Genomic DNA, 24702 nt, shown 5'->3' with positions numbered 1-24702 from the left:
CATGAGCCTCGGTTGGGTCTTCTCCTGCTTTGGTGGAGCCCAGCACTGATGGGCAGAGCCTGTCCCGGCATCGGTCCCCAAACACTGGGGGGTTGCTCCAGGTTTGTCCCCTTGGTCCTCAGCATGAGGGTTTTGGGGGGACCCAGCTGAGAGTTTGGATGCTGACCCCCCCCCCATTCTGCTGGGCATTGGGGAGCAAAATAGTGAAGCCTTGCTTTATTTGGGCGGGGGTTAGAGGCTGGCTGTGCCCTACACTTCACATCCTGGGTGGTGTGTGTGAGGGGCTGGGGGGGTCCCCAGCCTGGCCACCACCCTAAAACCAAATGTGCCTTTGGGGGATCCCTATTTCCACCCATGGCAGAAGAGCCCTCAAAACTAAAAGAATCCAAAAAATAAAACCTGATGTTATTCCACAACTCCTAAAATTGGGGTTTTATCCCCCAAAGCACATACTTTTTTTGAGGGGAGGGGGAAGCTCCGTGTGCCTCAGTTTCCCCCAGCGCGGTCCAGGCGATGCTCCCGGGGGATGCTGCAGTGCAGAGGCGGCTCGAACCGCGGTTGCGGGGACAAGGGACAAGGCGGGGGACACAAGGGGGGTGTCCCGGGTGGGGCGGGCCCCCCGTGGGCGGCGTGGCGGTGGCGGGAGCCTGTCCCTTTAAAGGGGGCAGCGGCGGCCCCAGCTGATGCGGCGGCTCCAATCAGCGGCCCCCGGGGCTCTTGGCAGCCGGAGCCGCCGCCGCTCCGCATTCCTCCGTCTTCCTAAAAGGGGCTTAACATGGCGATGGGCAGGATGAGGTGAAGGGAGAGGAAAAGAAAAAATTAAAAATAAGAAAAAAGAAAAAGAAGAAAAATAGAGGAAAAAAAGGGGGGAGAGGAGAAAAAAAAAAAGAGAAAAAGAAAAGAAAAGAAGGAAAAAAAACCTAATAAGGACGGGAGATGCAAAGCAGCGGCGGCGCGGTAATTTCCTCCCCCCCGCTTCTTTAAAAAAAAAAAAAAAAAAGAGAAAAAGACAAAAAAGCCAGCCAAAAATAAAAGAAAAAAAAAGAAAATCAACCAACCCAGCAAACCACCCAACCCAACATTTCTGTTTTTTTCATGGAGAGCAAAAACCCCAGGCAAGCGGAGGAGGACCGGGACTCCTTTGCGCGGAGACCTTTGCATCAAAATGGTAGAGCTTGCAACCCCCCCCCTCCGGCCTTTTCCCTTTTCGCTTCTTTTATTGTTATTTTTCCCCTTTCCCCCCCCGCTTTTCGCGCTCCCGGGGCTTTGCTGACTTTGCAAAGGCCTCTGAAACTTGCCCCAAAATCCTCGCAAGGGCGGTGGACGGGGGGTCCTGGGTTGGGGGTTGCATGGGCGTGATGCATCCTCGGCCAGCGCAACCCCCCGGGCAATGTGTTTGCATTGGGAGCCGCTTTGGGGAGCACGGGGGTTGCATGGAGTCCCCCCTCTTGTGCAGGGGGGGAGGGGTTTGCATTTAAGGCAAAATTGTATAAAAAATGTGTGTGTCCCCCCCCTCCTCCCGGATATTTGTACAAGCGCTGCTTGCACGGGGTGAGGGGCTGCGGGGGTTTTGGGGTCACCCCTGGGGTGTCTGGAGGGGTGATGGGGCTGCTGGGGGGGGGTGTGGGGTGCAGTGGGGCCTGACCCACCCCCCCCCGAAGAGGGTTGGTGTGTGCGGCCCAGCACCCCCAGGGTTGTGGGGCCTGCACCCCCCCGCAACTCCCACTTGGGGGTCACTGGGAGGATTTGGGGCGCTGGGCTGATGTGGGGGGGGGAAACTTTTCGAGCCGCCCGCTCGCCCAGGCCGGAGGATTCGCTGGCGCAGGAGCAGCCTGCGGCTTCCTCGGCCCGGCTTGTTCCCCGGATGACTCCTTCATTTTGCTAATTCTTACCCCCCCACGCCACCCCCAGCTTGCTCCCACCCCACTGTGGGGCCTCCCTTTTTCCTTAGGGGGTGTGGGAGGGGATGCTCAGCTCACCCCGATATACCCCGGGGTACAGCGCAGCATCGCACCTTGCTTTGGGTGCGCAAAGGGATTTTTCTGTGCATGCTCTTAAATAATAATAATAATAATTATTATTACTATTATTATAAGGGAGGCTGGGTGCACCGGGGAGCCCTGCGGCAGTGACCTATTTTAGGGGCCGGTTGACTTTTTTTGGAGGGGGGGTTGGTTTGGTTTGCAGAGAACAGGCCTGAGCTGGGAAGATGCACAAGAAATCCCTTGGGATGCGTGGTACCCATGGACTGGGGTGTCTGGTACCCTGGTGCCTCCCCTGTCCCTAAAAGTGTGGGGCTGTGATTGCCCCAGCGATGGCTCCGTGCCCATAATAACCCCCCCGGGGAGGCGTTTGAACGGCTTTTTGGAAACTGTAAGCTTGGAAAAAAAGAAACATGGGGTGATGCTGGGCTGGGGCTCAGCACCCACAAGACTTAATTTTGGGGGTGAACGGAGCCGGGCTGGGGTTGTTGCTGGCCTGCGAAATGCCTGCTGGCGTTCAGTCCATCCCTGCATCCCCTCCGGAGAGAGATGCTGATGGACCATTGAGGCACTGGGTTGGTTTTTGGGAGCGTTTCATGCCCCGAGCTGGGGATGGGGACACCGGGAGCTCACCCGAGCGGGCAGCCCTGCGAGGAAGAGGGGGAAAAGTTGGGAATTAAAACCCTTTCCTCCATGCGCGGCCTCAGCAAGAACCAGGGGAAAATTTGCTTTACGGAGGAAAAAATTCCTCCTTATGGTGATACTAAGGGGTTTGTATTTTCTAATGGATCTGGGGTGAAACCTGTCTGGGTGCAAACGTCTCATCTCTGACCGCGGAGTTTCCCCGAGGGTGCCGGAGGGTCCCCTTGGTTTGGCTGCACGGCGGAGCTTTGTTCTCCCCGCGAGGAATTAACGGCGCGTTAGATTATTACCAGGCAAACCGCCGGAGCCGGGTGAGATAAATGGCCTTGTGTTTCTGTCTCGCGTCTGGAGGAGAGAGGCATGTCACCCCCCTCCATAAAAATAACCCGCTGCTGCCTTTGGAGATGTCGTCTTTGTAAAAAGGGTGAAGCAGGAGGTCGCCGGTTAAATATTGGTTATATTTAAGATGCGGATTTTTCCTGCTGGAGGGGAAAAGAAATAGGGAGAAACCTTTTGCGGATGAACTGAATGTGTCAAACATCAGAGGGTCTTTGAAGGTTTCTTAGGGGAAGCGCTGGTTTCCCCATCCTCCCTCCTTATTCGAGCTGGAGGGGAAAACCAAGGGCTGTCCCACGCTGCTGGGTTTAATTAAACCCATTTCAGAAGGGGACATGGCAGCGGCCGTGACAAAGTGAAGTTTAAATTTGCTGCCGCGTTTGCGTGGCCCCAAAAAGAAAAGGGATTCCCAGGTGTGATTTGCATCCTGGATGTCCCGCGGGGTCCCTGCGAGGCTGGGGGAGCAGATGCGGGTGGGGAGGGTGAGCTCAGGGTCAGGCTCCGCGCCACCTGCCCCTCGTTTTTCCTTTTTATTTCTGAAGGAAACGCCTTGTGTCGCGTTGCATTGCAGTATTTGGTTGGCCCTGTTGGGTTTCCCATCTGGGGACACCTGGGGACTTTGTCCCCGTGTCCTCCGAGGCTGCTGTCCCCTCTTCAGCCAACCTTGGTGCTTCGGCTGCCTCCGCGGTAGCGAAACCTGGGATGATTTTGGATATGGGGAAAGACCGGCCATGGTGGTGCAGATATCTTCATTACAATAAATTGCCTTTTTTATTATTATTTTTATGACTATATCTTTTGCCTGGAGCTAGAGCTGCTGACACCTTGTCTGAGTTAAAGCCCTGCAGAATTTGCTGGGCAGACGTGATAAAAATAAGCCGTTTTAATACACATTCATAAAAAATGTTAAAGTGTTGGGCAGGAGGGATGGCTGGACTGCAGGAGAACAGCTGGTGCTTCCCAAGGAGCCCGGTCAGGGTTGGGTTTTGGATGGAGCTGGATGTGGGGAGCATCCCTGGGGCCAAGTGCTGGGGTTTGGAGCTGATGCTCTGGGATGGAAAGCCCAGCCTGGGATGCTGGGAGAGGCTCAACCTTGGGCCTCTCTGCCAGTTCTGTAGTTTGGAGTTGGGTTAGGAAACACTGTGGGTTTAGGGTCTGATGACACCCTGGTGTGAGGCAAACCTTGGAGTGTCACATCCTAAATTCCAGTATAAGTTGGGGAATGACCTATTAGAGAGCAGTGTAGGGGAAAGGGACCTGGGGGTCCTGGGGACAGCAGGGTGACCGTGAGCCAGCACTGTGCCCTTGTGGCCAGGAAGCCAATGGTACCTGGGGTGGGTTAGAAGGGGGTGGTCAGTAGGTCAGAGAGGTTCTCCTGCCCCTCTGCTCTGCCCTGGGGAGACCACACCTGGAATATTGTGTCCAGCTGTGGCCCCTCAGTTCCAGCAGGACAGGGAACTGCTGGAGAGAGTCCAGCGCAGCCACCAAGATGCTGAAGGGAGTGGAGCATCTCCCGTGTGAGGAAAGGCTGAGGGAGCTGGGGCTCTGGAGCTGGACAAGAGGAGACTGAGGGGTGACCTCATTCATGTTTACAGATCTATAAAGGGTGAGTGTCAGGAGGATGGAGCCAGGCTCTTCTCTGTGACAACCAGTGATAGGACAAGTGGTAATGGGCTCAAACTGGAACTCAGGAGGTTCCACTTAAATATGAGAAGAAACTTCTTCCTGGTGAGGGTGGCAGAGCCTGGCCCAGGCTGCCCAGGGGGGTTGTGGAGTCTCCTTCTGTGCAGACATTCCAACCCGCCTGGACACCTTCCTGTGTAACCTCATCTGGGTGTTCCTGCTCCATGGGGGGATTGCACTGGATGAGCTTTCCAGGTCCCTTCCGACCCCTGACATTCTGGGATTCTGTGATTCTTTGCACCCAGACATGCTCCCTGCACTGAATTTGGGGGCCCTCTGAGCCATAGGGGTCTTGAAGCACTGTCTGCCCTGCTGCATCCATCCCCTTTCTCGGTGTCACTGGGGACACCCAGTTGGTCCCCAGGGGATGATGCTCAGAGCCGGTCCCCAGCGCGGCCGCTTGGCCGCCAGCCTGGCCAGGGAGGTCAGCGCTGGGTTTTGTCCTCGGTTCCTCCCTCCATCTTTCCTCTGCTTGCTTTTCTCAGGCAGGGCAGTGGGGACAGTGGCTTTGTGCGTCCCCTGGGCTCGTCCACCCCAGCAGTGACTCCACGGGTGGTCGGGAGGGCAGCGTCCCGTCCCGCTGCCAGGGCTTGGGGACGTCTCCATCAAGCGGGTGTCACCGGCTGTGCCATGCGCTGGCGGGGACCCAGTGACTCGGTGTTTGCCAGGAGGACGCCGGCTCTGCCAGAATCCAGCAGCATCTTTTTGTCATTTAACCCCAGATTTTGCTACGGCTTAGCGCACATCTTGAATTACCTGCAGAGCTTTTGCATCGCGTGTCGGGTCCAGCCTGAGCTGCACCCAAATAAACCCCTTTTTGTCCCTGATCGAAGGGACATAGACAGATAGATGGATGAATCCTTGGTGCCTCCGCTCTTCTCCTGGAGCAGAGGGACTGGGGCTTGTCCTGGGCTGAAAATATTACGTTGCCGCTCTGAATCCTCGGTGTTTTTGCAGCAGGGACGATGTGTTTGCTCAGGGGACGGCGCTCATCCGCACATATATCAGGACAGATGCTGAGGTCACTGAGCGGATCTCAGGGCTTGGCGGTGCCTTTGGTGGAACAGAGGGATGGTGGCCCCGATGCCATCGTGGCGGTGGCGGCATCTCCCAGGAGCAGCTTTGCTGCATCTCCTCCCCTGGACCGGTTTGCAGATGGAGGGTGACAAGCAGGGCTGGCCCGTCCGTGCGTCCTTGCAAAGCATCATTATAGGTGTGTGCAAAAGAAAAGGAGAAAGATGCCCAGAGAGTGGCTGGCGGGGTTTAACATGATTTTTTAAATATAAAAGAAATAAGAAAGCAATGAGCCATTAACCCTATGCAGGTTGGGAAGCCAGTGCCCTCTCCCAACGGGGTGAAACCTCATGTTGTTTGTCCCACCTCGTCCCCCCAAGCTGCAGGGGCTGTGGCATTTACAAGAAAAAGCCCAAATGAACATTTCTCCCTGTTTGCAGAGACGGCTCCTCAGCTGTAGGGGACAAGGAGATGATTTGTCCTCGTTCCCTCGCGCTGAGGACTGTCCTGCTGGGCCTGGCGCTGCCACCAGCTTCCCAGGCTGCTCCCTGGAAAAGCATCTTGGAGCTGAAGCCTGTAAATGCTGGATGCTATTAAAAATTGTTAAAAAAGGAGGAAAAAAAGAAGTCTGGGAAGCATCTGACTGTCCCTGGCTGGGGAGACACTTGTGAAGAGGATGGGAGGTGTTTTTTGGGGTGCCTGACGCCCCGGGGTGGGCACAGGTTGCGGGAGCATCGCTGACCCCCTTCCCCTTTCGTCCTCTCCCTGTAACCTGCACATGGCTCAGTTTGGGGCATCCTCGAGCCTTTTAGACACGTAGGGGAAGAAAATCGCCACTTGAGATGGTGTCACCGCTGTCCTGGAGGGCGATGCTTGGGGTGGCACCATGTCCCGGTCCAGCCCCGCAGCATCATGGTGGGTGCTTGGGGCTGCATCAGTCGGCGCCTCGCCAGGCGGGGCTGCGGCCGAGCTATTGTTTTCCCTTCCTGCTTGTTTTTCCGGACAACCCTCCTCTAATTAAATAAAAACACCCGTCGGAGAAGCGAACAAAGCCCCCCCGACACAGTCCTGAGCAATGGGAGGGTGAAGAGACATCCCTGGCGAGGGGGACAATGGGTGAGGGAAGGTGCATTGGGATGTATTTTGCCCTCCTGGCAGGTTTCCATGCATGGCCATGGTCCAAAATTGGGCAGTTTTGGTGTTTTTGGCGATGTTTGGGATGTAAATAGTCTGGGCAGTGCTGCCGGTTCTGGGACGGCTTCACCCCGGTGCATCCCAGCTTTGGAAGTGATGGGAAGATGTAAACGTCCCATTATCCCTAAAAATCCAAACCTATATGTCCTCTAAATACAGAGAAAAGGCTGAAGGTCTCACCTCAAGCAGAGGGTAAATCATGCAGGGCTCAGGATTAAAACCTGAAGCGCATGTGCCTTTGAGATTTCTAGCGATACGCCTTTGTATCATTTGAATTAATGTGTAAAAATCGGGGGGTTTAATGCTGTTTCTTTCCTTAGCGAAAGTCAAGTTGTGGCATTAAATAGTTTCAACCAAGTTGCATTTCCCTTTGAAATGCAGCAGCGTTCAAATTGAGAATAGGACGTGTTTTTCTTTTCTAGAGGAGCAAGTGCAAACATCATGTTCAGCTACTTATTAAAGCACTTTTCCGTCATGCAGTGTAATACTGGAGGTCAACGGTAAATGTTTTGGTGGTTACGAATGATACAGAAAAACATATTTGAAGGAAATCCCCAAATTTTGTGCCCAACAGAAACTGGTTTGCAGGCAGCTGGTCTAAGCGTGTCTGGTGTCAAGTGGGGGGCTTGTGGCCACCTAAATGTGTTTTTTATGCCCCAAAACCCCTGTAATTTTGCTAATACAGGAGAGAAGTACTTGATGGTGATGGTGAGGGTGATGGACTTGGCTATAAATTAATAGAGATGCCAGGGAGTGTCAGAGATGATCTTCTGGGGGGCCTGCAGATTCAGGTATTTAAATATATCCAGGCTGACCTGACCTGCTGGTCCCTTTGGGGGGTTTTGTTGCTGCAGGAGCATTGAGGCATCTGGCTCTTAATACCTGTGAAAATAAATAGTGTTTTATCATAATGCATTGGTTTAAATTGAGCAGCAGCCTCTTTTCACGGGAGGCGATCGGGGTCCCCGGTCCAGCGAGCATCAGCATCTCCTTTCCTGTATCACCTGGATCTCCTCCGAGCATCCTCAGCCATCAGGGCTTGGCCGACCTGCATCCCTCGGTCCTTCCTCGCTCTGAGCATCCTCCTCATCCTCCAGCCGCCCTCCCCATCCCGCCGGCCGTTTCGGGACGGGGCTTTGGCAGAACCGCTTGGAAATGCTCTTAAAATAGAGCTGGATGGCAGGGAGGGCTGTCTGGAGGCACCGCCATCCCCTCAGGGTGGGGACTTTGCGTCCACGCTGCTTTCGAATCATTTTTATGTGTTTTGGGGGTTTATTTTTGCCATGCCAGGGCCCTGCCTGGAGGTCAGTGGTGCATGGGGGTGAGGGGGGGGGGCAGGCGGCAGTTTTGGGGTTTGCTCCGGTTTGATGCTCTTGGGGGGGCACCGGGGGTGGGATGGAGATGGGATGGGTGACATGGGATGCCACGTCGGGGTCTTTTTGTGGGACTAAAGCGGTGCAGCGGGCTGAGGTGCTGATGGTGGAAAAGAGCAAAACTGATTTTTATCTAAACTTAAAGAAAATGTATTTTTAAGGTTTTTAAATTGTATTTATATATATATATATGTATTTTAGAATATATAAATATATATATTTAAAATATATGCCTTTTCCCAAGGGAAGGGGTAATGGGTTTAACTCTCCCATTAACCCCAGTTAATTGGTCTTTTCCGCCCTGGTGGGGCTACAGGGACAGGAGCAGCCCGGAGGGGTTATTTTGGGGCAAAATAAGGTCTTTCTCGGCATCTCACCCCGGCGGGCGCCTCTCGGCTTAGCTGGGGCTTCGTCTCCGGGCGAGCTGAACGAAAAGCATCTGATAGCAATAAAGAGCAAAGCATAAAAACCCTCCCGCTGACAAGCCGGGGCTGAAGTCACCGAGGGGGCCGCGGCCAAGACACGCATTGTCCTCAATGCTGGGACTGATTAGAGCCGCCTGGCAAAGCCCGGCGCTGGGTGAGGGGTCACCCCCTTGTGCCAAAAATCCTCGATCCAGAGCAAAAATACCCTGACTTTTGTTTGTGCTGCCTAGCGGACCCAATTCCCCCCTGTTTTGAACCTGTTTTTCCATGGCTGTGGCCATGCCGGGCTTGGAGCATCCCATACGGACAGATGGATCCCAGGAGGAAAACAATGGATTTTATATATATTTTTTTCATAGCAAAAGCAGAGCAAGGAGAGTCCCTGGCAAACAGAAAGCTCTCCTGTCTCTACAGCGTTTGATATTTATTATATCTCTATTTATTTGCTGGGGTACGGCGGGCTGAGCCATCCAAGTTCCTCTTGTCGAAATGTCCTTGGCAGTCTCGAGGCTTTGAAAATGCAGGGGTGGGGGGATGGATGTTCCAGCTGGGAAGCAGCATTTTATAAGAAGTTATATAAAGAAAGTGGGTTTTAAATATATATATTTGTATATCTATGACTCTAAAGAAATAGATAAAATATATAGATATATATAAAAATATATATTAAAACCCCCTCTTTTACTGTTTGTTCCACTCCAGGCTGCAAAGCCAAGAGTGTGGAGAAGAATTGGGGTTTATTCCCATTTTTCTCTGTGTATGGGGCTCTATGGGGCCATCGGGATGATGCGAAGCAGAAAACCTCATTGGTTGGGTGGTTTGGTTGTGGAGCAGAAATTCAGCGAAAATGAAAGATTTTGGCAGGGAGGTGGAAGGGTTTTTTTTTTGTTGGGAAACCAGAGAAGAAAACACCCATGTTTTAATTATTTAAACATTTTTGTCTGGGTGTGCTTTTGCCTTTGGCTCACAAAAAAAAGCCCAAATAAACAAAATGTGTCTTGCTGGATTTCATGGGTTGATCAAGAGAAAAAAATGGAAGCAGAGAAACTCTTTTTTGGTTCATTTTGAGCAGGAGGTGCAGGATAAACCCGGCAGGTTGAACCGTCCATCTCCGCCACTGTTCTGCACAACGTCCTTGGTCACATCCCGTAATAGGACGTGAATGTGGTTGGATCCGTCTCCATCCATGAACTGGTTGTTCAGGATGGAAATCCAAGCGGAAGCAGAGGGAAAGGGGATGTCCCATCTTCTTTTAGTATTTAGGGTATGGTGGCCAAGAGGCCACCAGCATCCTGGCTGGTACCAGCACTGGTGTGGCCAGCAGGCCCAGGGCAGTGACCGTCCCTGTGCTGGGACCTGGGGAGGCCAAACCGCCAATCCTGGGGTCAGTTTTGGGCCCCTCACGCCAAGAAAGGCCTTGAGGTGCTGGAGCGAGTTCAGAGAAGGGAACGGAGCTGGTGAGGGGCTGGAGCACAAGTGTGATGGAGCGGCTGAGGGACCTGGGGGGTTCAGCTGGAGAACAGGAGCTGAGGGGAGACAGGGACACAAAGAAACGGCCTCAAGTTGCACCAGGGGAGGTTGAGGTTGGATCTGGGAACAATTTCTTCCCCAAAGGGCTGTGGGGCATTGGAACAGGCTGCCCAGGGCAGTGCTGGAGTCACCATCCCTGGAGGGCTGGACAGACGGAGATAAGGTTCTCAGGACATGGGGCAGTGCCAGGGGTGGGTTATGGTTGGACTCCATGATCTTGAGGGTCTCTTCCAATCAAAAGAATTCTATGATTCTCTGATAACCCTTGTATTGGGGTTGCAGCCAACAAACCCATTGGGGTGCTCAGGTGTCCCCAGGAGAGGTGACGAAGGTCCATGGGTGGTCTGCACCTTGCAAAATACATATGGAATAAATGAAATACCCCACAAGCACAGCCTGGGGCGTGTTGGAAGTTGCAGAATTTCCCAGCCTGAGATTGCCGCTCCCAGACTTGAGTTTTTCCAGGTAGAGCCTTTCCCTGGGTGGTTTAAAATTGGTATTACAAGAGAATAAATCATCCTGGTGACTCCAGCAAGTGAGTTGACTGCTGAAGTGAGTCAGAGCAGGTGGCAGAATTCAGTGAATATTGGAGGATATTGTGTTTTATGTAATTATGTGGTAGAAGTAGGGAAGTTTAAAATCCTGATTTATTTGTAGCGAGGTGGTTAAATTTCAGCTGGTACCTAAAATTGTCTTCCTGCATGGGGCAAATGTCCTCCACAGGTCCCTGTCTGGTTCAGGAGGTCAAGGATGTATCGAGGCATCTCCTCTTCTGCTTGGCATCTCCTCCCTGCCATCATGGACAGCTGGGCCAGGCTTTGGGCCTCCTTGGTGGTGGGATGGCCATGATGCCTCCTATCCAGGTTGAAGAGATGTCAGTGCGTGCTCATATGGCCTTGACCTGTCCTTTCATTGGGCTTTCTCCTCCTTGGTTGAGTTTTCCAGATTCAAGGTGATGGTGGAACTTCTTGGTTGGTGTCTCCAAGTTGGGCCTGATGGTGGAGCTTTTTGGCCTGGATCTTCAAGCTGGGCTTAAGTGGTAGAACTTCTTGGTGTTTCGAAGCTGTGTCTGGTGGTGGAGCTTTTTGGTTGACATCTCCAAGCTGGGGCTGGTGGTGGAGCTTTTTGGTCTGGACCTTCAAGCTGGGCCTAGTGGTAGAACTTCTTGGTGTTTTGAAGCTGGGTCTGGTGATGAAACCTTTCTGATTGACATCTCCAAACAGGGGGTGGAGGAGGAACTTCTTGGTTGGCATCTTCACTGTGGGCCTGATGGTGGAGCATTTTGGTCTGGATCTTCAAGCTGGGCCTGATGGTGGAGCATTTTGGTCTGGATCTTCAAGCTGGGCCTGATGGTAGAGCATTTTGGTCTGGATCTTCAAGCTGGGCCTAGTGGTAGAACTTCATGGTGTTTTGAAGCTGGGTCTAGTGATGGACCTTTCTGGTTGGCATCTCCAAGCTGGTCCTGCTGGTGGAGCTTTTGTTTGGAAACTCCAAGCTGGGGCTGGTGGTGGACCTTCTTGGTTGGCATCTTCAAGCTGCGTCTGGTGGTGGAGCCTTTTGTTGGCATCTCCAAGCTGGGCCTGATGGTGGAGCTTTTTGGTCTGGATCTCCAAGCTGGGCCTAGTTGTGGAACTTCTTGGTATTTCAAAGCTGGGTCTGGGGGTGGAGGTTTTTGATTGGCATCTCTAAACTGAGGCTGATGGTGGAGCTTTTTGGTCCGGACCTTCAAGCTGGGCCTAGTGGTAGAACTTCATGGTGTTTTGAAGCTGGGCCTGCTGGTGGAACTTTTGTTTGGAAACTCCAAGCTGAGGCTGGTGGTGGAGCTTCTTGGTTGACATCTTCAAGCTGTGTCTGGTGGTGGAGCCTTTTGTTGGCATCTCGAAGCTGGGCCTAGTCATGGAAGTTCTTGGTTTTTCAAAGCTGAGTCTGGTGGTGGAGCTTTTTGGTTGGCCTCTCTAAACTGAGGCTGATGGTGGAGCTTTTTGTTTGGCATCTCCAAGCTGGGGCTGGCAGTGGAGCTCCTCAGTTGACATCTCTGACTTCGGGTGCATGGACAGGAATGGGTGGCATGGCCGGGTGGGTGTTTTCATGGGGAAAAGAGCCCTCTTGATCTGATTTTTATTTCCCTCCTCCCCACAGCTGATAGTTGAAAAAACAACTGACTACCCTTCGGCTGAGTACTCCCTGGTGGAGGATGTAGCCCTCCACTTCACGTGTTTGATGGACAGACTGAACGAGCAGCGCCTCTTTCAGCCGGACTTGTGCGACGTGGACATCGTGCTGGTGCAGCACAAGAGCATCTTCCCGGCGCACAAAGGGGTCCTGGCAGCCTACAGCCAGTTCTTCCACTCCCTCTTCACCCAAAACAAGCAGCTGCAGCGCGTGGAGCTCTCTCTGGAAGCCCTCACCTCGCAGGGCCTCCAGCAGATCCTCAACTTCATCTACACCTCCAAGCTACTCGTCAACTCCTGCAATGTGCAGGACGTGCTGAACGCGGCCACCGTGCTGCAGATGAACAACATCGCCTCCTCCTGCCAGGATCTTCTGGACACCCGCTCGCTCAGCCTGGCCACCGAGATGGCCCTGCCTGCGGAGGGCTGTGCTGGACCTCCACCCTACTACTGCGAGATCAAGCAGGAGGTGGACGCCCCTCATCCCAAAATCTACGCCCGGGAGAGCAACGACCCCTACTCGGTGCGGGTGGAGGATGGAGCAGGTGGTGGGACGCTCCCCCCTGGTCCAGCCAAGCAGTACTACAAGGAGGAGAAGGATGGTGGTCCAGGCGCCGTCTGTAAGATGGAAGGCGAAGAGTCTGAGGAGGACCTGGACAGCCAGGGTTCATATAACCGGGAGCAGATCATCGTGGAGGTGAACCTCAACAACCAGACCCTCAACGTCTCCAAGGGCACAGAGGGGAAGGCGACCGCCAGCGAAGCGGCCGTGATGGGGCGGCCTGATGGTGATGGGGGCGACACGGAGGAGGATGGGGAGGAGGAGAACGAGGAAGGAGAGGAGGAGGAGGAAGAGGAGGAGGATGCGGAGGTGGGCGAGGAGGAAGAGGAGGAGCACAGCGAGGAGGAAGACCTGGAGGAGACAACAGAAGAAGAGGATGATGATGATGATGACGAAGATGCGTCGGAGGTGAAACGGGAAAAGGGTGGGCAGCCTCGCAGAGGCAGCTGGGCGTCCAAAGCCACCAAGCCTTCCATGGCAACCAGGTCTCAGGAGATGGCCAAGGTGGAAGAAGAGGAGGAAGAGGAAGAGGAAGGCCAGCGAGGGAGGAAGAGAAAAAAGGAACAGGACGGTTTGGGCCAGAAGGTTAAGCTGGAGGAGAAGCAGCACTATCCATGCAAGAAGTGTCCCCGGGTCTTCAACAACCGCTGGTACCTGGAGAAGCACATGAATGTCACGCACAGCCGCATGCAGATCTGTGACAAGTGTGGCAAGCGCTTCCTGCTGGAGAGCGAGCTGCTGCTGCACCACCAGACTGACTGTGAGAAGAACATCCAGGTGAGCCAACCATGGGGACGTCCCACCAGGGGATGGAAGTCCCACCACGAGGTGGGGCATCCCACCAAGTTGGGAACATCCTACCAAGTTCGGGACATCCCACCAAAAGAGGAGCATCCCACCATGACGGGATATCCCAATGGGGGAGGGACATCCCACCAATCTGGGGACATCCCACCATGATGGGACATCCCAGTAGGGGAGGGACATGTCACCAATTTGGGGACATCCCACCAAGTTGAGGAGGAGCATCCCACCATGATGGGACATCCCACCAATAAGTCAAGCATTTCACTGGGGATGGACTTCCCACGAAGTTGGGGACATCCCACCAAAAGGAGGAACATCCCACCATGATGGGACATCCCACCAATGAATGGAGCATCCCATGGGGATGGACATCCCACCAAGGTAGGGACATCCCACCAAGTTGAGGACATCCCACTATGATGGGACATCCCACCAAGGTGGGGACATCCCACCAAGTTGAGGACATCCACCGTGATGGGACATCCCACCAATGAGTGGAACATCCCATGGGGATGGACATCCCACCAAGTTGAGGACATCCACCATGATGGCACAACCCACCAATGGTGGAGCATCCCATGAAAATGGACATCCCACCAAGTTGGGGACACCCCACCAAAGTAAGAGCATCCCATCATGATGGGACATCCCAATGGTGGAGAGACATCCCACCCACCGTGGAGGACCTCCCACCCAGCTACACCATGGGACAGGCTCATGCTCAAACAATATTTTTGATGTTATGGTTCCCACATGGCAGATGGGAGGAAACCTGACTTACCCGTGACTCTTATTCAGGCTCAGGAGTGTCTCACGGTGACATGGGACCAGAGGATTTGTGCCAGGGGACTGTGGCTTCCCCTTGGCCAGCTGGAATAATTTTTGAGAAGTAATTTCTCTTTGAGTTCATTCAGTTAATCTGGATAAAAACATGGCGAGCCCCCGATGGAGACACACTCCAGCCTTTCCCACCCAGGCTGAAACCAACTTAGCCTGATTCAAAGCTTTGCTGACACCAGTTTAAAAGGTTTTAATCTGCCTTTTGTGCTCTTTAGCTCGTGTAGCAGCAAATTTCTGAATGCATTTGACATCCATGTGTGGCTCAGTCTTGGTGTGTCCTTTGCCTAACACTAACGAGATCCAGTGTTTGCAAATGTACTCCATTAAATCAGTGGAAATTTGGGGGGGTTGTAGACATCCCATCAGAGCAGCAAACATGTTCCTGGAGATCCCTCCAACCCACCTCCTAATCCCCAACGAGCTGTTTTGCGTTATGCTGCTGATACTAATTAAAAAATACCAACATCTGGAGAGCTTCACCCATCATCCATCCCACCAGCAACTGGATTTTCAATGATCTTGCAGCTCTCTTGGATGAAGGTAACTCAATCCAAGGGCTACTGGAGCCCTTGGCCAACCGGTCCCCAAATACAATGGGGAATGAAGCAGATCTTGACGTTAAAGTTTTGGGGGAATACGGAGGTGGGAGCTGTCTCGGCTCAACCTTGCACTGACCTTTTGTTGTGTCTTCCCGAAAAATTCACAGTGCCGAGGTTGCTTTTATTTTTGGATGCTTTTTTTCCCAGAAATGGGCAAGTGCGGCTCCGATACCTTCATGGTGGTGGCTGTCCGTAAAGCTTCTGCAATTAAAAATGGATTTATAGAATCATAGAATGGTTTGAGTTGGAAGAGACCTGCGTCATCTACTTCCAACCCCTCTGCCATGGGTAGGGACACCTTCCACTAGACCAGGTTATCAAAGCCCCGTCAGACCTTTGGTTTTCTTTTTCCTCCTTTTTATCCCTTTTCCAGGTCTTTTCTGTATAGGATGAACCACAACTGCCCGTGGGGTCACCTCCCTCCACGCAAAATGTGGATCATTAACTCTCATTTAGTTGAGCGCTGCTAATTTTACAAAGCACCAAATTCACTCCATTTGCTCTGATAATATTGAACAACTTTGTCAATATACCATGGAATTATAGCTGGATAGAAAAGGGGTTTTCTTCAACTCTTTACCTATAATGGACAGTAATTCTATTATTTCATTTTATTTTATTAAGCAAAATCTATGGAGGGACCATCTCTCTTAGCCCATTTGGGTCTTCTGCTTTCTTTCCCTGTTTTGTCCCCAAATTTCATCCATCATGTTTAGGCATTCGGCTTCATCGCACTCCCTGTGATCATTTCCCATCTGTGTCCGCAGCCCTGCAGTCACTCTAATGGTTATTCTGTCTCTATTGGAGAAATTATTCATCCTTTGCTTTATTAGGTTGTTTCTAAGTCTTTTTTTGGCCAGCTTCAGTATCGTTTTCCCCTTAACCTGCTAGAATTTGTCTTCTCCTTTTTTTTTCCCTCATTTGAACGTTACATCTACATTTTAAAGTGGTGCATTTTTGTGGTAACTGAGCCCTCCAGGGTGCTCGGTCCCATCTTGGGGACTTTCCTACATCTGCTGCTTTCCCTCTACCTTTAATTTTAAGATTCCCCCTCGGCTTCTTTCATTTTAAGCAGAGGAAGCGCATATTGATGTGTCTTTGGTAACAGGCTCTGGTCCTTAATTTGTCCTGAAATGTCTCTTAAAGCAGAAATAAAGCTGTTCTGATCCATGGAAATATCTACTTGGGAACAGTGAAACTCAAAGGACTGCTCATGTTCATATTCGAGCATGGCAAGATGAAGAAGACAAATGTTGGGAATGCCTCCCTGACCCTGATTTTGCCTTCCAGGCACCACAACATAAATATATATAGCAAGATACTGTGATTACATGGCATAATGGTGTATTTTCTGCTGTATCACAGCCTCATTTGGTGCAAAATTTGGTGGAATTTAATGGTACCACTCAGCCGTGCCATTGCTTGATGCCTCCAAGGCGTGATGGGTTTTCTCAGTGCACCTGCAAGTAAAAGAGATGGTTTTATCTCTGTTGGCCAAGGGGAAGATGAGTCATGGAGAGATGAAGGGGAGGGAGTGTCCCTTGGCTCCTGGAAGAGTCCTTGTGTTCTGCCCACCATCCTCATGCTCCAGCAATGGTTTCCAGTGTGGACCTTGCTGTGCCATGTTTCCGTGAGCACCGAGCTGGTCTCACACGCCTTGAGCTGATCTCACACGCCTTGAGCTGATCTCACACACCTTGAGATGATCTCACACACTTTGAGATGATCTCACACACTTTGAGATGATCTCACACACCTTGAGCTGATCTCACACACTTTGAGCTGATCTCACACACTTTGAGATGATCTCACACACCTCGAGCTGATCTCATGCAAAAGTCAGAGCTTCTCCTGGGAGCTTTCTGAGAAATGTTGAACTTGGAGCTGAAGCAAATCTCTACAGTAACTTCTTGGGGGAGGGTTTGCGTGTCACGCTGTTCTGCTTGTGTTGATGGACTGTTTTTTGGGTCCATCTTGGTCCATTTGTGTATGTTTGGAAAACTCATTTAGTGGTAAAGTATCCATTATATCTGCTGAAGACTGAAGTTGTTCTGCCCTGGCTTGGGCTTCTCCTTGTTCCTGTATTCTTTGCAACCTCCTAATGCACAGAGGGTTGTTTATTTATTTATTTTTAACATAACAGCTTAATTGTGTGCAAGAATAAAATCCCCATTGGGAACAGGGCCTTCCAATGGATAAAAAATTGAGTTTTGGAGGTTTTGAAGTGATGAGGTTTGTAGCAGACTTGCTGGTCGCTATGGATTCAATGTCTCTGTGTTAGGTTTTGTAGTGACATTCCCTTTCAATGGAGGAAGCTGAAAACCTGGCAAAACCAAAATGCTGGTGGTACCAGGGTGTGTTCTCCCGCATCCCTGCCCATCTCTTCTCTCCTTGCAGTGCGTGACGTGCGGGAAGGGGTTCAAGAAGCTCTGGTCCCTCCATGAGCACAACAAGATTGTCCATGGCTACGCTGAGAAGAAGTTCTCCTGCGAGATCTGCGAGAAGAAGTTCTACACCATGGCCCACGTGCGCAAACACATGGTTGGTGAGTGCGGGAGGCACCGGTGACACGGGGAGATCTTTATTAGGGTTGTTCACCCATCGTTTTGGCCACGAAGGCTGTTTTTTTATTGCTGTCGTGTTCTGAGTTTAGGGCTGGACTTAGTCTTGTATGAGCTTTCTAACATCAGTTTAAGGGCCTTGAAATTTGGCCTGGTGCTTAAAGCAGAATGTATGTCTGCTCAGTGCTGGGTTTGGAGCAATTAGGAATGGCACTGGGGAAGTTCATTTATTTTATTTAGCGAGAAAAAAAGACCTCAGAGGTGATCAAAGGAGGGTTTGAAGTGTAACCATCCTTCCCTTGTAAAAGAGGACCACACCGTGCCAGCACTGGTTTTGAAAAGCAAATTGCAGATGGCAACAGTGGTTGAGTCTCTGGGGCTTGCAGGCACCAAATAGATCCAAAAAAAGGGGGTTTTGGTGGAGAATTAGGGGAGTACCTGAAGGCCAGACTGAATGAGGCTCTGAGCAACCTGATCTGGTGAAGATGTCCCTGCTCATGGCAGGGGTGGCAGTGGATGAGCTTTGAAGGTCCCTTCCAACCCAGACTATTGTATGATTCTATATTGTGTCTTCCCGAGATGGCTTTGGGTTTGCTGGGGTTGGGCGCTGACGCTGGAGGTGACAGCTGGGACCCGGGGAGATGGATGGATGCTGGGAGGGCACCTGACCCTGCTCCTCTCCGCTTCAGCTCACACCAAGGACATGCCCTTCACCTGCGAGACCTGCGGGAAGTCCTTCAAGCGCAGCATGTCCCTCAAGGTCCATTCGCTCCAGCACTCTGGAGAAAAGCCTTTTAAATGTGAGGTAAGGTCCTGTGTGTCCCCCCCCTACCCTGCATCCTCTCAAATGGGCACAAAACCACTGATTTGGGGAAAGATCTTCTGCTTCATGAGGCTTTCCCTGTGCTTTTTGCCAGCACAGCTGTAGGGATGCTTCCCCCTGTCCCAGACTTTGCATCCCCTTTTGGTTTGAGTGTCCCACCAATGCTATGATGAAACTGGTGGCCAAGGTCAGGATTTGGAGGAGACTGAGGGGAGACCTCATGGTAACTACAGCTTCCTCCCAAAGGGAGGAGGAGGGGCAGGTGCTGAGCTCTTCTTTCTGGTGACCAAGGGAATGGCAGGAAGATGTGCCAGGTGAGGGTCAGTCAGATATGAGGAAAAGGTTCTTCACCCAGAGGTGCTGGACACTGGGACAGGCTCTCCAGGGAGGTGTCACGGCCCCAACCTGACAGTGTTCAAGAAGAGACTGGACAACGTACTCAGACACACGGTGTGACCTGTGGGGTTGTCCTGTGCAGGGACAGGAGCTGGACTCGATGATCCTTGTGGATCCCTTCCAACCCAGGACATTTTATGGTTCTCTCTGCCCGGTGTCTGGACCTTGTGTCCCACCCCAAGCTCATCCAGCCTGCAAATTGGATGAGTATGTCCAAAAAAAGCCATTTATTTGGGTTCTTTTGCAGGGAGGGAAGTGATTTCTGTGCTGCTCCGACATGCTGGTGATTTCGGGAGGGATGTGGAGGGTGTTTTGGGGTTCTCATCAACAACTCATCGCCCTTCTTATCCCCACAGAACTGCAATGAGCGCTTCCAGTACAAGTACCAGCTGCGCTCCCACATGAGCATCCACATCGGCCACAAGCAGTTCATGTGCCAGTGGTGCGGCAAGGACTTCAACATGAAGCAGTACTTCGACGAGCACATGAAGACGCACACAGGTGAGATCTCCTTGCTTTGCCCTCAGCCCCTGCAGAGACCCCAAAATCATTCACAGAATGGTTGGAGGTGGAATGGACCTCTGGAGATCATCCAGTCCAACCCAACTGCTAATGCAGGTTCATCCAGAGCAGATCACACAGGGTCACATCCAGGCGGGTTTGAATGTCTCAGAGAAGGAGACTCCACAACCTCTCTGGGCAGCCTGGGCCAGGCTCTGGCACCTCACAGTAAAGAAGTTTCTCCTCATGTTCAGATGGAACCTCCTGTGTTTCAGTCTGTGTCTGTTGCCCCTCATCCTGTCGTTGGGCACCACTGAACAGAGTCTGGTCCATCCTCTGACACCCACCCTGGACGTATTTACAAACATTGATGAGATCCCCTCTCAGCTTCTCTTCTCCAGCTGAACAGCCCCAGCTCTCTCAGTGTCTCCTCATCAGAAAGATGCTCCAGACCCCTCAGCATCTTTGTAGCTCTTTGTAGCCCCAGGAAATAAGTGATGGGATGGGTGTAGCATCTTTGACTGGATGGCATGATGGGTTTTTGGGACAGATGGTCCAGTTGCCGTCTTCTCATCCATCTTCCCCCATCCTTAGGCGAGAAGCCCTACATCTGCGAGATCTGCGGGAAGAGCTTCACCAGCCGCCCCAACATGAAGCGGCATCGCCGGACCCACACGGGCGAGAAGCCGTACCCCTGCGACGTCTGCGGCCAGCGCTTCCGCTTCTCCAACATGCTCAAAGCCCACAAGGAGAAATGTTTCCGCGTCAGCAATCCCTTGGCTTCGGACACGGCCACCACCCCCCAACCCGCCGCCAGCCCGGCCCCGCTGCCCCCCGGCCCCGGCGTCTCCCCCCTGCCGCTGCTTCATCCCCTTCCACAGACCCTCCCTCCTCCTCCTCACCTACCGCCACCCCCTCCCCTGTTTCCCGCGGGGAGGATAAATTCGAACAACAACTAGGTGTCCCCCCGATCCCAACCATGCGCCCGCACGGACTGCTCTCCCCCCGGGGAGCCAAGGCTTCGCTTGCTCTCTACCCCTCTTTCCTCCTCGTTTGAGGTCATTTTGTTTTGTTTTTTGTTTTTTATTTTTACTTTTTCTCACCTGTCATTCTCCACGGAGACGGGGAGCAGGAGGAAGGCCCCGCCGAGGAGCGTGGATGTCCGTCCCTAAGGGTGTAGTTAAAAGGTGTCGCTCTCCGTTTCATCCTCCCGTGCGTCGGCTTCATCCTCGTGCCGGGATGCTGGCGGGGCTCGGGGAGCAGGATGCCGCCCGGGGTTGATCTCACCGGCATTGCGTGCCCGCTCGCTGGCCGAATGCATTTCTGCCGGCACTTCGATATTTATAATCAGCCGAAATCTAGGTAGTGAGTGGTGCTTGAATCCCTGTACTGTAAAGCTGGTCTTTCAATTCAGGCTCTTTTTCCCAAAAGATTGAGAGATGGGCACCACGGAGGAGCCCCCGCCGGTCCCATCTGCTGGCCACGGTGGCCCATGGCGAGTAGATGTCCCCATTGGAAAGCCGTCAGCCCGCTCTCGTTAGCAGCCCTGCACGCGTCTTCCTTCCCCGTGACGGGTTTTCCTGCTCGATAGGCAAAAGCACAAACAGCGACGGCATTGCGTCTTGGGGCATCGGCAGCCCGTGGCCAGTTCGTTTTTGGGGTGCCCTTTCTGCTCATCCCAGCAGGAGCCGGGCTCCTGGGGATGCTCTGGAGTTGGTGAGGTGGCTGTAGGAGAGCTCAGATGGCCTCGGGACCGGTGGGACGGTGGCTCCGTGGCAATCCAGGCTGGAGGAGCAGGACACCGCTGTTTCTTGGTGGAATCAGCCCAGAATAGTGCCTTAACAATTCGAATAAACCCCTGACCAATCAGATGAGCTCCAGGTTGGGTCCCATTGCAAGGTTTAGAGCTAAAGCAAGACTGTGTTCGGCTTGATGACCATGTCCCATCCTCTAGCTTGTTGCCTGTGTCACTGTCCCAAACCTCTGTTGCCTCTCCCCATGGGGTTGTCAGCCGTCACCCTGCCCTGATCTGGGAGACCAGAGGGGACCAGTGAGGGCTGTGGTTGGTTTGGTGATGCCCAGCAGTGTTGCTTAGTGTTTCTCTGGCCACATTGTGTTCGTTGAAGTTGAGCTGGTCTTTGGTTTGACTTACTCAGGCTGGCTTTGTGCTGGTGGAAGAGAAAAAGAGAAAGGCTTTGCTGTTACCCCTTTTTTGGATGCTGAGGTCCAAGCAGGGTCTCTCACTGCTGTGCACTGCCCCAGGGTGTTGTGTGTGGCCTGACCATGGCTGTGTGGTCTCCCTGCTTGGGAAAGTGTCACCTTTGGGGTTGAGGAGAGCTGCAGAGCATCCAGCATGGCCACAGAGGTTCTGGCCAAGAGATGCGGTGTGTTACTGCCCATGCCTTGCTCACAAGACCAGTGTTGTGGATGCATGCATCAGGTCATGGAGGAGGTGGTGAGCAGGGCTGTTGGTGGGCAAGAAGGAAGAGAGAACACTGAGTGGGCTGCAGGAGCCCTTTCTCATTTGCACCGTTGCTGGGGACAGCGAGCCACATCTGGCTCTGCAAGAAGTCTTGGGACTTCGTCTCCTGGACCAAATCAGCAAAACGCTTGGGCAGAGTTGAGGCTGTCTCTGCAGAGACAGGAGGATTCAGCCACGTGCTCAGGGGGTTTGCTGACCAGGGACATGCAGAAACATTATCCTGACAGGCAAGGGACAGGAGAGCACCCAGAGTTCTCCTGAGTGCTTTCTGAGGTGACTGGTGTCCCCTCCTGCTGAGTATTGTCTCCCCATGCCTGACAAACATTGCTGAGAAGTTGGGTGCTCTTGTCGATGGAGCAACAGGATGATTCTCATCCTCATGTTGGCTGGGATCCTGCAGATCCCCCACACAGCCATCAGTGAGCTCACCTGCATTTCCATCTGCTTTGAGTGAAGGGAGGATGCTATGGCAGAGCCGCCTCACCATATTGACCTTCTCAGGTGGGCAACTTCTCTGCTCTCCTTTCCTTCCTCCATGACCTTGGGGCTCATTGAGATGGTGCAAAGTGTTCTCAAACACACACCTGTGACGGGTGTGGGCACTCAGCTCTCGGGGCCATTGGCTTTCTGAAGGGATCATGACCCAGACTGGAAGGTGATTCCTTTAGAGAACCATTTGGTGATAGCTATGGAGGTGTTGGATGACCTCAGTAGAGTGGTCCATGCTGCCTCCTCCACTGCTGTGTCCCAGGCCCCATTCCCTCAGGCTCCCCTGCATTTCTTTCCCCTCACACAGCCTTGACATGGGATGGGAGTACGGCACCCTGAGGAGGACTCACCTTGCTTGTAAGATCTTCTGTGATGGAGCCTGTCAGCCTGCCTGGCTGATAGACCTTTCCCTCCAAGCAAACCGCCATGCTAACATGCACTCCCTTCTGTCTGGAGGTGGTTTTCCCTGTCCTGGTTCATCTTCTCCCCGTGAGGACCTGTCCCGCTTGGACGTCACTGCAAGATGAGAGCTCCTCGTGAAGGCCAGAAGCCCAGCAGAAAGCCCAGTGACTGATTCCAGCTGTGTCTGATCCCCTTTGAGAGCCTGCCTGGAGAACCCTTTGGAGACGTTGAGATGTGACCATGCACACAGCACTTTGGAGAACCAGATCCCTTGCTGCTCCCTCCCCTCTCCAAGGCCTGCGCAGTTCCCAGGAGTCCTACATGGCCTCTGAGCCCTTTTGTCTACACCTTTATTCAGCCCCGATGTCTCTCTTTGTGTCTGGTTTTCGTTAACGAACTAAGAGCTCAAATGAGTCACTCCCGCAGTGTCTCATCCCGCGTCCATCCCAGTCCCACCCCGCTGGGTTGGACGGGGCAGGAGACGGGGGACTTGGTCCTTTGTTTTCAAGCTTTTTATATTTTATTTTATTTTTTTTTACTTTTTTTTTTTTGTGTGTTTAACTCTTGCACCTTAATCTCTCACATCCCTTCTTCAACAGACCGTGAGGGTGGAGAGGGGCTTGGTTTCCATTATGCTGTTCATGAATATGCTGCGACGCAACGTTCAGCTGATGACTCTGCCCATACACCTCACCCCAGACCCATCCGGGTTTGAATTAATTTTCCCCCCCCTTCATTTGAACTCTGGGGAAGGAGGGAGTCATGTGAGGGAGGGTTATTTTTGGTTTATATGTCCCAGGAGCCTGGTAGCACAGACCAGTTAGCCTCATGATGTCCATGAGGCACGGCTGGCCCTTCGGACCACAGCCATAACCCCAGCATGGTGGGAAGGTGATGGATGGTTGGATGGATGGATGGACGGATGGATGGACGGTCGGCGGGTGGGAATGGCTGTGACAGTGCAATAGAGACGAGCATCCGCTGCTAGACAACTCCACTGATTAAACTCTTGGTTTGCCCGAAGTCGAGAGGGAAGGACAGACGGATGGACGGACAAGCGCCCTTTGTTCACATGGACGGAGAGAGCTTCCCCACGTGCAGCCCTGCCTCGTGACACGTAACCACAACGGGAGTTGGGTCGAACTCGAAAAGAAAGGAAATAATATTTGAAAAAAAAAAAAAAAAAAAGAAAAAGTAGGAATAAGAACAGTAGCATGGAACTTGAAGGAAATGAATGAAATTCCAAGCACTTGCCTCAAAACTAGTTTCTCATGCCTGATGTTGGGCTCTGTGTTATTTTACGGCATTCAGTATCGGTTGCCCAAACATGCCAAGTTAAGAGTGTATCGGTGGCTCTACTAGTGTGAACAAATTAAACGAAGCACTTTATTCTGTATAGACAAGGGATGGCGGGAAGGGGAGGGGAAGCTTGGATGCTTTATGGAAGCGTCTTAAGTAATGTTCTAGGAAATGTATTATTATTATTAATTTTTTTTTTTTTAAATGACCATGTGTAATCAATATATGTTTATCTTTAACTCCAAGTACAGCAGTTACTCTCTTTGGGACGGTGTGATGAGGGGGAGGCTGAGATGGCCGGGTTAGTCCATCAGCATGGGGCCAACTGGGGAGAGCCATTCCCTACCACAAATATGGGTGAGTCTTGCTGTGTTGATGGGCCCCGTTGGCCAATATCCAGGGGGTCCCAAGAGGTGCATCAAAGCTGCCTTGTAGGCACAGCTCATGGTCAACCCTGGCACCACGGGCCCAAGATGCATCCCCATCCTGAGCCATCTTCTGCCTGGAGGTTCTGGGGCTGCTCTCTGGGCCACCCATGAGCAAGACAAGTCACGGTAGGCCAGTTTGGGTTGTCCCTAGAGCCAGGTCCTT

General features: G+C 52.5%; 1 protein-coding gene across 1 annotated transcript; it reads left to right on the top strand.

The window, feature by feature from the left end:
• The first annotated feature begins 756 nt into the window (after positions 1 to 756).
• On the top strand, positions 757 to 20622 carry ZBTB47 (zinc finger and BTB domain containing 47). The gene is made up of 6 exons (XM_065050306.1): positions 757 to 1168; positions 12319 to 13689; positions 17556 to 17703; positions 18409 to 18524; positions 19295 to 19439; positions 20034 to 20622. The coding sequence occupies exons 1-6, from the start codon at positions 1166 to 1168 to the stop codon at positions 20396 to 20398; spliced, it is 2148 nt and encodes a 715-aa protein (XP_064906378.1). The 5' UTR covers positions 757 to 1165; the 3' UTR covers positions 20399 to 20622.
• The last annotated feature ends 4080 nt before the right edge of the window (positions 20623 to 24702 follow it).

This window comes from Columba livia, chromosome 2 (genome assembly GCF_036013475.1).
Source record: "Columba livia isolate bColLiv1 breed racing homer chromosome 2, bColLiv1.pat.W.v2, whole genome shotgun sequence".
Classification (NCBI taxonomy): Eukaryota; Metazoa; Chordata; class Aves; order Columbiformes; family Columbidae; genus Columba; species Columba livia.
Note: the sequence above shows the minus strand (reverse complement) of the source record. Positions and strands in the feature narration are given on the sequence as shown.

Excerpts from the sequence above, each read along its gene's own strand:
- ZBTB47 (XM_065050306.1), top strand. Across the intron at positions 13,690-17,555 it reads ACTGTGAGAAGAACATCCAG|TGCGTGACGTGCGGGAAGGG; the intron begins GTGAGCCAACCA and ends CTCTCCTTGCAG. Across the intron at positions 19,440-20,033 it reads GCACATGAAGACGCACACAG|GCGAGAAGCCCTACATCTGC; the intron begins GTGAGATCTCCT and ends CCCCATCCTTAG.